This window comes from Rhamphochromis sp. 'chilingali' (genome assembly GCF_963969265.1).
Source record: "Rhamphochromis sp. 'chilingali' genome assembly, chromosome: 5".
Taxonomy (NCBI): domain Eukaryota; kingdom Metazoa; phylum Chordata; class Actinopteri; order Cichliformes; family Cichlidae; genus Rhamphochromis; species Rhamphochromis sp. 'chilingali'.
Window position 1 is genome coordinate 35308149 of NC_137932.1, and position 13631 is coordinate 35321779.

The window sequence follows — 13631 nt, forward strand, 5'->3', positions numbered from 1 at the left end:
TATGTAAATGATGATTTTATTTATCAAAGGAAAAAAATGCTTGTTATTCATTCGTTCCTACTCAGATTGGCTGGATGCGACTTTGACTTGTTTTCCATTACGATCGAGTACCACCTAATGTGTGTGGGGTGGTTATAGCAACATGGTCAAGTGTCCTGTGATGTAATTAGTCTGCGACTTGAACGCCATGACAAAGGTGGACTTCCAGGTGATGTTATACCTGCTCGGTCTGTGGCTTTCTGTGAAACTTGGGGACCACGGCGATTTCCCTGTTGCCAGGTTTCAAAAGTGGCGGTTTTGATTTTCATGAAGGAGATGCTTTCATGACTCATCAAGTGACTAGCTAATCCACTGATGTGATCATCCGAGGTTGCTCGGGGCCCCATTGGGATACGTACTAAAAAAGCTACCACCTAAGGGAAAACCGTGGTGAGCGACCAGAGTAGGTACAAATGGAAAAGTGACTGTAATCTCTCCAGGGTGTCTTGAGACTGGTCCGGGGGGACATGTCTAGAACACCTCACCTAGAAGGCACCCAGGAGCCATCCTTGTCAGATGCCCGAACCACCTCACCTGGCTCCTTTCGATGTGGATCAGCAGCTGCTCTACTCTGAGCCCCTCCTGGATGGCTGAGCTTCTCACCCTCAAAACTCAAAATTCCCACCGCTTGTACCACGGTGTTTTGGTTGCTACCCAGAGCTTAAGATCATAGGTGAAGGCAGGAACATAGATCGACCGGTAAATTGAGAGCTTTTTGATTTAGATTTTTTTTTTTTAAATTCGCCTCTCTTTTCACCATAATGGACCGGTACAGGGTCCACATCACTGCAACCGCTGCATCAATCCATCTGTCAATCTCCCGCTCCCCTCACTCGTAAACAAGACCCAGAGGTACTTAAACTCCACTGCATCAAGTGGAGGGGAGTTTAATTCATCCCTCATCCATAGTGGGTGATGCACCCTTTTCTGGCTGAGGACCATGGCCTCAGACTTGGAAGTGCTATTCACATTTCTGCCACTTCACACTCAAGCTGGAGGCCACCACCGTGAAGCCAGCACAACCACATCATCTGCGAAAAGTAGACACCCAAGTCGGCAATGCAAACCAGGCTCTTGCAACAGTTATATAAGGGCCGAATGCAAAAGTGTAATATTTTTGCATCCACGTGTTTATGTGGGTGAACATTAAATTCAATGTTGACACAAAAAGTGTTTTTGTTGTTTTTCTGCAATGTGCAAATATTAACTGTTAATGTGTTGTTTTAAACAGGGAGAACCACACATTTGCTGCTACACGACCATCTGCCGTGCTACTTGAACAACTGGCAGTGTGTGTGGCCAAGGGAGAGCCGGTTCTTCTGGTGGGGGAGACTGGAACTGGAAAGACCTCTACTGTACAACAACTAGCTAGAATCACAGGTGAGCTCAGGTTTGCGCAAAGATAAAACTTGGCTGTGGCTCACTGGTGGTTTGAACCCTCCCTCCCCCTGTCACTATGTCTTTAAACTCCAATTATCTCCATAAAGCTCTGTGAATGGTTCATCCTATTTGAAATATTTCCTATTTGTTCAATCCAGGACACAGGCTGCGGGTTGTGAACATGAACCAGCAGAGTGATACCGCAGATCTGCTTGGAGGGTGAGTCACACAGCAACTGTGCATTAATTGCATAAAAATAATACTCTGTCACTAAAACTATATAGATAAGAACAGCAGTCAAGTGTTTGTGACAACTGGCAATGAGTCATTCACATTGTGGGAGCGACCGTGGCTCAGGGGGTTGGGAAGCTCATCTGTAACTGGAAGGTTGCCGGTTCGATCCCCCTGCTCTCTCTGTCCTGGTCATTGTGTCCTTGGGCAAGACACTTTACCCTACCACCTGCTGTTGTTGGCCAGAGGGGCCGATGGCGCGATATGGCAGCCTCGCTTCTGTCAGTCTACCCCAGGGCAGCTGTGGCTACAACTGTAGCTGCCTCCTCCAGTGAGTGAATGAATAGTGGAATTGTAAAGCGCTTTGGGTGCCTAGAAACGCGCTATATAAATGCAATCCATTATTATTGTTATTGTTATTATTATTATTATTGTTATTGCTTGGATAGCTCATTTCCCCTTCGTAAATGAAATCGTAATTTAAGAATGCAATATTTGTATTTACTCAGGTTATCGTTCTCTAATATTACATTTTTTTGAAGCTATGAAACATCCAAGTATTACAAATATGCTAAAAAAAAGTCACGAAGTGGACAAATGTTTTATCATAGCAATGTAAATAGCTGCAATTCACAACAACAGTCATCTGATTAAGTCCCTCCAGTAGTTTTTCTACTGATCCATGAAGACTACTGATAGTGTCTTTGCATTATGTATGATGAAGAGTAACCGGCTCTTGACTGGAGTTGTAGAGGCATCTCAAAGTCTATTAATGCACACCCTACAGTGTGTCCTAGATACATCATCAGTGATATAATGGGTTGTCACTGGGTCTTTCAGGACTTTCATGTTTATACATCCTCACCCTGATGACCTAGCTAGCGTGGTTAGTCCCCAGCTTGTGTCTAAATAAATTGTGTTGTCCATGGGTCCTGCCTTTTCACACATATCTTGATGGCCTCTCAGGTATATTGGTGATGTGCAAGATGGCTCTCTTGCTGTGCAGTCTGCTGATCTCAAGTAACTTGACGACCTAGTAGATAGACTGGCTAGCAAAACCTTGACAGCTGACATCAATGGAGTAGCTCCTCATACTTGGCCCTCTTCCTCTCAAATACCTCTCCAATGCATTCTTCTAAGGGTACAGTCAGTTCCAGCAGGGCCACCTGCCTCGATATGTCAGGCCTGGTTGTCACAACTACTGTGTCAGGGAATTCGAGCTGTCTCCTTAGGTTAGCCTTCCAACTGCCAGGCCTGAGCTGTTGTCAGAAGTCCTCTTGTATCCTGTTTCTTTTTTCTCTAGCCTTGACAAAAACAATAGTGCTTTGTTGCCTAGTGTAACCTGTTGAGAGATCTGCTGATATCTTCTGTAATAACTCAGCACCTAGTCAGGGTGCCACTAATAACATCCTTCTCCCAGAGCTAACAGCTTAACACATATGCTAATAATTTTCAGTTCTCTGCCAGGCCCCAGGAGGAAAGGTTGGTTAGGTTTGGGAGGGCATCGTTCACTGACTGAACCTTGATTTGATTTGACCTTCCAATAGTCCTGAACACAAGATGTTCTGGTCTATTGCCTGCGCCCATCTAGTCCATATTCCTTGCTTTTCATCCCAACCATCCTGCATCCTTCTCCCCCCATGCTTGGATTTCTTTCTGGGCTAACTGACATGTTGAGTTCTTGGGGTGCTGCCAGGTCCTGCCCATCCTACTGCAACTGTCCCCACCAGCTGTCTGTGTCACAGCCACTTGTCCACCTGATCAACACCCTCCTGAGCCCTCCACCTCCAGCTTTTCCTCACCTCTATGCTAGCCAAAGAGACTCTCTCTACAGCAACAGCACTTGCCTGAATATCCATGAATTCCTTCGAAAGGCTGCTTGCAGTGTTAGACTGCAGGAAAAAACCCAACCCACCTGTGCAGGATCTTGATAATCTTCTCAAAGGCCCCCACCACAATGATGGGACATGGTAAACCACCTGCTGATACATCCAGGCCTTTCCTCTTAATTGGCTTCCCAGGTATTGATTGAATTTGGACTTCTCCTAGTGCATATGTTGCCCTTCTACACAACTAGAGATCAGAACCTGGTTGTCATAAAGTCCATCTATACCCAGTTGATCAGGTGTTTGAGACCTTGATGGATCTATTTTATCCCAGGAGTCAATATTGTGATCACTGTCAGATTGTCCATGAAAGCCCTCATTGGGGGCCCAAAATGGGGCCAAGCATATTCATGGTCAAAATAAACAAAATCTCTGAGAGGGTACACCCAATGATTATTCCCTAATCTAGCCCATAGAAAGCAGATGTTACTGGTCCAGCCGTCTTTACTGTAACTGAAGCAGCTGTAATAGTCCAAAATTTGGTTTCTGATCTTGTCTTGAATATGTGTTGAACGAGTGTGCTTTCCACCAGTTTGTGTGAGACTGTCCCATGAGCATTGGCAAGGTCAAATCGCAGAACTGCAAGGTCAGCATTTCCCTCCTGGATAAGCTAAATGACATTTCCTGTCTGATCGATAATCTAATACCCATGGAGCGCTGAAGCAGTGTCGATATATGGATTGCTTAAAAGGGATTCTATGTATCTGGCAACAAAGCTAAAGTATATCTTCCCCTCAAAGTCGAGGAGTGAGGCGATTCCAAATTGTTCAGTGACATCTTCTTCATATTTCCACTGCTGTGCAACTTTTCCTATCCTCCAGCTAACCTTGATGGAGTCTGGGCCACTTGATGTAGACAATGTAGGAGACTCCACTTGGACCTGGTGCTGAGGTACTTCTACTTGCCTTGACAACCTGCTTGACCTCTCTCAGGTTTGGCTTCTTGAAGTGGAATGTCACTATGGGTTATTGCAGGTTATCAAGGAAAAAACTGGATGGACCAGAGCTTAAATCAGTGTCATATTCTCAATACGAATGGATAAATCAATCTTTTAGTTGTAGCAAAGAACAAAACCCAAATTGTGAAAATAAAAAAATAAATCTTTTCCACTGGTTTTAAGTCATTCTTTTGGTAACACTTTGGTGCCAAACTCTATTAAGTAGTAAAAAACCCCAAAACGTCCCAGTAATTTCTTTTGATGATTTCTTCTTAGCTTAAACTTTTTTCCTTCTTTTAAATAACAGGTACAAGCCAGTGGACATAAAGCAGATCCTGCTCCCTCTGCGTGAGGCCTTCGAGGACCTGTTCTCCCAGACCTACTCGAGAAAGCAGAACCTGACCTTCCTCGGTCACGTGCAAACCTGCTTCAGAGGCAAGCGTTGGCAGGATCTGCTTAAACTCATGGACCACGTCTGCAAGTCTGCTCTCACTAAGGAGCTGCAAGAGAAATCAGATGGTAGTGCTCCAGAATTACTAGATGGTTACACCGGCTGTGTTAGAGTAAAACACTGACGTTTTCCTGCGTGTGCGTGTTTGTGTCCGTGCAGCTGCTTTGTTGCAGGAGCAGTGGGAGGCACTGGCTTCAAAACTTAATCAGACCCAGCAGCAGATTAGGGCCTGTGAGACAGCCATGGTCTTTGCCTTTGTGGAGGTAAAGACTTAAAAAAATAACCACACATATGTTCGGGGATCAGAGCGTGGTAACCCTTACCTGTGTGTGTTTTGCTTTATAGGGAACATTAGCTCAGGCAGTGAAGAAGGGCCACTGGATCCTGCTGGATGAGATCAACTTGGCAGCAGCAGAGACCCTCGAGTGTCTGAGTGGACTTCTTGAGGGCAACACCAGATCTCTAGTACTGCTGGATCGTGGAGACACCGGTGAGGACTGCCATTACCTTGCCCCCTTTTGAAAGCCTTCATTAAATACTTCCAAAGTTAGAACTCTGTAATTTTTTGTTTGTTTTTTTTGAGTAGAGCCCCTAGTACGCCACCCAGACTTCCGGCTTTTTGCCTGTATGAACCCAGCTACTGATGTTGGGAAGAGGAACCTGCCTCTGGGCCTCAGAAACAGGTGAGACTATGCAGCGCTGCAGACTACGCAAGAAGCTTTATGCCACAGGCATAATGCTCGACTGATCGAAAAGTATTTGTTTTTATATATTATATGTATATTTCTATACAAATATTTTTAAATCTAAGTAAGCATGTGTATGTTTTTGATCAAATGTTCTATTTTCCTTCCTTTATTATACAAGAATTAATTCCAAAATGGGAACAATGCTTCATTTCTAAACCTCTGTATGTTTCGCTTAGGTTTACTGAGCTGTATGTGGAGGAGCTGGAGAATGAAGCTGACCTGAGGATCCTGATTTCAGATTACCTCAAGTGCTTAAATCCACATCGAAGTGTCATCAGTGGCATTATAAGGTTGGCTCTTATAAATGCTTGAACTTTTAAAAGATCGTTTTTTTAAAGACGTTGCTGAACGAGTGTATTTCTTTTGTACACCATCCAACAATATACCTTCTTTGTTGATGCTATATGCAGCCTGATGCATTGTAGACTCGAATAGGTAGAGCGTAGTTTCAAGAGCGTGTTTGCCTTTTGTGTTTTTGATGCAGTCATCAAACAAACATCCTTACTCATTTTGGGTTAGTTAATTGCATCATAATCAAACTGCCATAGATGCTTGCGTTACAAGCTTGCTGTTACATTTTATTGTTGTTTTTTCACCCTCGGCTTCTGACACTTTTAGCTTTAGGATAGGATATATATGTAAGTGTGTGTGAGCTGCAGGTTTACACTACCTTTTGAATGGCTTATTTGTCAAATGTATTTCTTTGCAGCTTTTATCTGACAGTACGAAAGGAAGCAAGCTCACGTCTGGTGGATGGAAGGGGCCACAGACCCCACTACAGTCTGCGGACTCTGTGCAGGGCCCTGAAGTATGTGGCGCTAAACCCCTGTAACAACGTGCAGCGCTCACTTTATGAGGTGGGAACCAGATCTCTTATTTATAAGTAGTCATATTGAGAATGGTCAGTTTTGTTTAATGCCCTGTGTTTTTTAATCATTATTGTTATTATTTTAGTATTTGAAGGTTTGATGTTTTTGTACTTGTTATACCTGTTCTTCAACTGCGTCTTGTGTGCAGGGGTTCTGCCTGAGCTTCCTCACTCAGCTGGACAGAAGCTCCCACCCTGTGGTCCAGAAACTGGTGTGTCAGCACATCCTGATGGGAAACACAAAGTGTCTGAAACAAGTAAGATCTTATCAGAGGTGTTTTAAAAAAATGATGAGAAAACCCCAAAAAGTGTGTGTGTATGCATAAAACAATCTTAGATGAAGATACCACAAACCAAAGACGTTATCACTTTCAACACACTTCATATGTGCTCTTTCTCTTTTCTAATAAGCTTTCAATGTGAAAAATGTTTCATTTTTCAGCATGAGCTAAAATGGATTTTAAAGTTCTGAAAAGTGACTTGTTGTAGCTCAGGAGGTAGAGCAGACCATCTACTAAGTAGAAGCTTTGTGGTTCGATCCCTAATACAAGACGTGCATGCCAAATATCTTTGGGCAAGATATGAACGTGTGAATGTTAGATAGATGTAGCACTCAAAGCAAAAAGTGCTTGTGTGAATGGCTGAATGAGGCAAGTTGTATAAAACACTTTGAGTGCTCAGAGTAGAAACGTGCTATCATTTACCAGTTTAGGGCGAAGTGATACGGAGGCATAATTATATGCAACCTTTCTGTAAAATGTTTGTGCACTGTGTTTCCTACAGTCCATCCCGGCACCCTCAGGCCGACCCTGTGTTGAAATGGAAGGCTATTGGGTTTCCCAGGGGGAGATGGAACCAGGTCTCGACCCCAGCTACATTCTCACTCCCTCAGTCAAGCTGAACCTTCGCGACCTTGCCAGAGTGGTGTCTGCAGGGTGAGCTATCACCCAATCTGACCCCTTGTACAATGTTCCCCCCTGAATCAATGGTTTCATCTATAAATCTCTAGATATTCATGTTGACAGAGCTAATTCAGGCCCTTCAGTAAATGATGCACCAGAGTGCATCAGGACAAATCTGTGGTTGGACTGAATTGCCCTGCAGTCAGTGGCCTACCAAACAGGAGGCTTTGATGTTTTTATAACAGTGGAAAGAAAGAGCTGTGATTCAGCCATCAGCTTTCCTGTGTTTCTCCAAAGCGATACATTTGTCTATTCCTTTCTGCTCCTACGCAACATTAACATGCCAGACTTAAATGTGAATGGTGAGGACATCACTTCTTACTTTTAGAATTTTGGGGCCAGTGCATATCACAGCTATAAAGATTTTTGAGTTGAAAATCATACCAGTTTGTTACAGGCTTTAAATGTGAACAATATGTGTGCAACAGGAGGCGGCCAGTAGTTGGTAGTGTTGCCTCACAGCACAAAGTTCCTGAGTCTGACTCCATCTTCTTCAATGTATTCTGTTGTCACAAACAGAAAAGGTTCAAAGCATTTTGTTTGGTTTTGTTTATAACTCAGAGGTCCTTCACCACTTAGCTGCTCTTAAGGTTAATTTCATACAGTCAGGAAATAACGTCACGAATGTTGCTTTGGCTTTACAGGACTCACCCAGTGCTGATCCAGGGAGAGACATCTGTGGGGAAGACCAGTTTGATCAGGTGGCTCGCTGCTGCCACCGGGAACCAGTGTGTGAGAATCAACAACCATGAGCACACCGATGTCCAGGAGTACATTGGCTGTTACTCATCAGATGACCGGGGCAAGCTGGTGTTTAAAGAGGGTATGAGCATTTAAAATAGTGTTACAAGACTCCTGGGGCTTTTCTCTAGGGAATCAGCTTTTTCATGCTCCCCGTGCCTGCATGGTTTTTGTCTAGTTACTCAAGCTTCCTCGTGCAGTCCAAACATATGCATGTAGGGTTAAATGGGGATTCTTAATTGGCTGAGAATAAGGGACAGAAGGAGCTTAAAGTGAGCAGAATAAATCACTGTATAGTTAAATGCGACTTGTAATGGTCAGTAAGACTAGGAAAGATAAACGCCTATCGACTCTGTTCCCTGTCCCAATGGCAGTGTTTTGTGCAAAGAAAAATAAGAAGCTGCATTATGTTGTCCTGTAAAGAGCACAGCAATGAAGAGCGAAGCAGTCATGTGACTTGCAAAAGAGGAAAAAAAATCAATGCATTGAAAACTTGAAAGGTTTTCTCTGTATGTAAATACCCAGTTTTTTAAGTAAGGCTTAATAAAATGAAGTGTGAACGAAAAACAAACAACATTTAGTTTCATAATTTAAAACTATATTTATTGTAAAATGGAAGAAAGGTAACAGATGTTGAAATTGAGACATTTATATACTTCGTCATTTTGAATCTGATGGAAGCAACATGTAAAAGGGAAAAAAACTGAAACGAGGTAACAAAAGACTGTAAATTTGTGCAACACGTGTGAGGTTGGACTGTATCCAGAGGCTTACTATAGATCTTCCCTCAAGACCTCCTCTGAAAAAGCTGAATAATGTAAATAAAAATCAAGACTTTCTATTTCACAAAGCATCCAAACCATTTGGGAAACTGTCAGAGAATAAAAATTGCTAATAAATGAGAATCACAGTTAATTACCTTAACTGCTAATGTGAAGTAGCTCGGCCCCAGTCCACATGGCTAATTTTATTTGTCTTTGATTAAGGCGTTCTTATTGATGCTATGAGGAAAGGCTACTGGATCATCCTAGATGAGCTGAACCTGGCCCCCACTGATGTTCTGGAGGCCCTCAACAGATTGTTGGACGACAACAGAGAACTCTTTATGGCTGAAACTCAGGAAGTCATCAGTGCTCACCCCAGGTTCATGCTGTTTGCTACCCAGAATCCCCCTGGTCTCTACGGCGGTAGAAAGGTATAGCATTCCTTTAGCTTAGGAAGATGGATAAAGTAGCTGTGAAGTGAAATATTATTTGGATAGAAATCATGAAGATTTTACATGATCATAAAGGTACGGACAGGCCTTTTTATGAAAACACACACAAAAAAGTTGGCAGAACGTGTGTATTCATCATACATATATATATTCTATGCAACACTATCTAGGTGCTCTCCAGGGCTTTTAGGAATCGCTTTGTGGAGCTACACTTTGATGAGCTTCCCAGTGCAGAGCTGGAGAACATCCTTCATCAGAGGTGCAGCCTTCCCCCATCTTACTGCACCAAGCTAGTGAAAGTCATGCAAGACCTTCAGGTAAGTGTTGCACTGTCTCTCGCGTCTACTCGTATCTTTCTATTACTTGCCTGTTCTCGTTGATCCTGACTAATTGTTCTACAGTCCTTGCGCAAAGGATCCTCAGTGTTTGCAGGCAAACAGGGCTTCATCACCCTTAGAGATCTTTTCCGTTGGGCGGACCGCTACAGGCTGGAGGAACAGGCAGAGGCCTCTCGGGACTGGCTGCAGCATTTAGCAGATGATGGTGAGGCTCATTAAACAACCCATTAAATCACTTCCACACAGAGACCCTAAATTGAAATTTTCACTCCCCGACAGGGTATATGCTTCTGGCAGGACGTGTGAGAAAACCTGAAGAAGAGGTCATCATCCTGTCCATCCTGGAGAAGCACTTCAAACGAACGGTGAACCCGGAATATCTGTTCTCTCAGAAACAGGTTGCCAGCCAGTTCAGTGAGTCACGTATTGCATGACATTTTCATCACCAATGATGATACTTTCTGTTAAGAGATGTACTCTAAAACACTGGTCCCCAACCCCCGGGCCTCGGACCGGTACCGGTCCGTGAGTCGTTTGGAGAGTTGAGGCTCAGGTGTGAAATGTATGGTTTTCAGGGTTTTTATCGGTTTTCAGCGTTATTTTGTTATCGTTTTTATCGTTAACTCGGTTTTCCTGGGTCTTATATCAGAATCAGAATCAGAATACTTTATTGATCCCTGGGGGAAATTATTTTTTGTTACAGTGCTCCATTATAAACCAACATTAAGACAAGACAGACAATACACTAACTAAGAATAGTACAATATATATATCATTATAAGACTATACTGACTACTAAGTACAATTTTCCATTGACACTTTCCTTACTTTGCACTAGTATTTAGTGAGTGTTTAGTCTGCTTACATTACTTTAATGATAGCAGCACTCAAGTTGCATGCACTTTCTCTCAGGTTTCAATGTTAACTGTTAACATTTTAGTTGACATGGAATACTTAACATTGCTGATTTTATCTGTTTGTAAAAACAATGGCAGGTGTCACTGTAATATAGACTTGCTTAAAATCTGCAGCATCTGCTTCATGCACTGACATTTAGAATTCAGATACAGTGAACAGAGTTAAGTATGATGTTGAAAGCCTGTAACCAGTATTGTGTACATGGGCGGAGTACATGGGTAGCGCCAAATCACAGCGACCGCTGCCTTGAGGCGACTACTGTTGTACTGTGCTTATTATATTAGAACACAAAAAAGTCGTTTTAACTAAGCTCGTGATCAACACAGTGTCGTGTTGTTTGATGATCTCAACAGGTCCCTTCATCGACAGCATTGCTGGAGTCCCAGAGGAGTTCCGACATGTGGTGTGGACACAGGACATGAGGAGACTGGCTGTGCTCCTCGGTCGAGCGCTGCGATTTGGCGAGTCTGTCCTGCTTGTAGGAAACACGGGGTAATATTAAGATATTATTCTTAATATCTGGGAAGTAATGAAATACTTTAACTCTAATTGAGTATAATTTTTAGGTATCTGTGCTAGAGTTTTTTTTTTTTCTGACAACCTTTTACTTTTACACTCTATATTTTTAACTTCCTAGGACCTGGCGTCCACATATGTGGACATCACATTTTGGGTTGTCTAGACCAAAATACTAAACTCTCAGGAGGTTAAATAAATATCTGAACTTTCTACTCAAATTTTCAAAACAGACTTGTTATATTCGCTTGAACAAATTTGAGGGGACTTGTTATTTCACATCCCTATGGGCCTAATACACGAAAGATGATCCTATTTTCATATTGCGAAGTGTGGTGTATAACAACCAAAGGTAGACTAATCGTGTTATTTAAAAGACTCTACTGTGATGGATTCAAAGTACAGACTAGTGTGTGGCTGTGGGGCCCATGGTCATAATTTGATATCAGGTGTAGCAGAGGTGACGATGCTTTGATTAATTCACTGAATTCAACCTTCATACAAACTTTATAGTCTATAATATAAAGAAACATAAACAGTGTACTCATAGTGTAGAGGATTGTGATTCTTTTCCCCATGCTGAGCCACTAGAACCGGTTTTAGGGTTCTCGCATATGCTTTCCATTAGATGATATACCGACATACCAGGTAGTTTTTGAACTCCAAGTAAATTGAGTCAGTTTGAAAGTGCAACTCCAGTCAGTCTCTGTTCCTACACTTAAGTGCTTTCTATCTTACATTCACACACATTCATCCACTGAACACATTGGGGAGCATCTTGGGGGTTCAGGATCTTGATTGATCAGCTCTAACTCCTGAGCTATAGCAACCCCATAATGTACAGATTTGTGAGAGTCATGTCTTCATGTTTACTGTGCATATACGTTTTTTTTTTTTATACATAAATGTCTAATGTCATGTGTTTTGTATGTGCTCCTGCTCCTTCACCAGATGTGGAAAGACCACCATCTGTCAGCTGTTTGCTGCTTTGGCTGGACAGAAGTTCTTTTCAGTCAACTGTCACCTCCACATGGAGACATCTGATTTCCTGGGAGGACTCCGGCCTGTCAGACATACACATCAGGTAGTGATAAGTCCTCACTGGGACCGCTAGTGATATTCAAAATGTGGAGGAAAATATGTTCTCCACAGTACTGAAAGTTGTTCATCTGAATCTGTTGTTCATCTCATTCAAAAAGTGGAAAGATTCTTGCCCCCATCATGTCAACTGGGGTGGGGTGGGCGGGTTAGTTAGTTAACTTAGAAAGTTAACTATATATATATATATATATATATATATATATATATATATATATTATACATCTGTGATGCATTTCTGTAAATTCTTATTATTAAATTGGACTTGTGTTGATGTTGATACATTATAAAGAAAATCCTGGTTAGTAGTGTAGAAGCACAAACTTCTAAACTAAACTAAATATTTGTGCATGTCTGTGTAGAATGACGGGGAGGACGGCAGACTGTTTGAGTGGCATGATGGGCCCTTGGTACAAGCCATGAAGGAGGGAGGTGTCTTCCTCATGGATGAAATCTCATTGGCAGACGACTCTGTCCTAGAGAGACTCAACAGGTACCCACACAAAATATACATGTTCCATATCTACACTTATCTTGAGGGTCAACAACCCTGCAGCTTAAGAAAGTAAAATAAAAGAAGAAAACTGTTTAGATGCTTTAGAAAACAGAAAAACTGTACAGTAGTATTTTGCAGTATTTTGTTCTGAATGTTATACATGCTGCAAATTGAAGTTTACCTAGTAATCAGTATTTTTTTTTCTGCCACTGAAAAGTTGCTATATAGGAGGCTGTTTGTACTTAACACATTAACTTAAACAATTAAACAAAAAACCTTATCAAGTGGCCCAAAATGCTTTGTGAAAATTAGAGTTAGCAAGATCATAACAGAATAAATATGTCTTTATTATACTGATAGAATAGTGATATGTTGGGATCTTGGGTATTTTCACAAATAGCATTAACATTATATCTTAATCAGAATCAGCAATTAAGATACAACAGAGCAGCATGACGTTGAAGATAAGGACAGGGCATAAGCAGGCAATAAGAGTGAGATAAATACACACAGAATATACAGTATATACACAGTTTTAAAATTACATAGTTTTAAAATTAAAGTGACTGAAAGGTGAATAAATAACTGTAATGTGACTAAAAGTGAATAAAGTGTCGGTAGTATAAGAAGAGTGTAGTTTATGTTTCTGGTGTGGGAAATGATCTTATCGGCTGGAGTTAAAAAGCAGAGTGGCTTTGGGGACAAAGGTGGCTCTCCTCCTCTCAGTCCTGCAGGAAATGCAGTGGAGGCGTCGCCCAGAGGGGAGCCATTGAAATGCGGGGTGAAGAATATGAGAGGGGTCGTT

The 13631-nt window shown here is 42.1% G+C and overlaps 1 protein-coding gene across 3 annotated transcripts in view; it reads left to right on the forward strand.

The window, feature by feature from the left end:
- mdn1 (midasin AAA ATPase 1) overlaps window positions 1-13631 on the forward strand; it is a 60414-nt gene that overhangs the window by 7292 nt on the left and 39491 nt on the right. For all 3 annotated transcript variants that reach the window (XM_080883491.1, XM_080883492.1, XM_080883493.1), the window contains exons 14-31: window positions 1271-1419; window positions 1578-1638; window positions 4781-4992; window positions 5084-5187; window positions 5270-5414; window positions 5511-5607; window positions 5850-5963; window positions 6383-6530; window positions 6691-6798; window positions 7325-7476; window positions 8148-8326; window positions 9231-9439; window positions 9631-9777; window positions 9862-10003; window positions 10078-10212; window positions 11070-11208; window positions 12184-12316; window positions 12693-12823. In XM_080883491.1, the coding sequence (XP_080739617.1) occupies window positions 1271-1419; window positions 1578-1638; window positions 4781-4992; window positions 5084-5187; window positions 5270-5414; window positions 5511-5607; window positions 5850-5963; window positions 6383-6530; window positions 6691-6798; window positions 7325-7476; window positions 8148-8326; window positions 9231-9439; window positions 9631-9777; window positions 9862-10003; window positions 10078-10212; window positions 11070-11208; window positions 12184-12316; window positions 12693-12823 (2505 nt within the window). The remainder of the gene's footprint in view (window positions 1-1270; window positions 1420-1577; window positions 1639-4780; window positions 4993-5083; window positions 5188-5269; window positions 5415-5510; window positions 5608-5849; window positions 5964-6382; window positions 6531-6690; window positions 6799-7324; window positions 7477-8147; window positions 8327-9230; window positions 9440-9630; window positions 9778-9861; window positions 10004-10077; window positions 10213-11069; window positions 11209-12183; window positions 12317-12692; window positions 12824-13631) is intronic.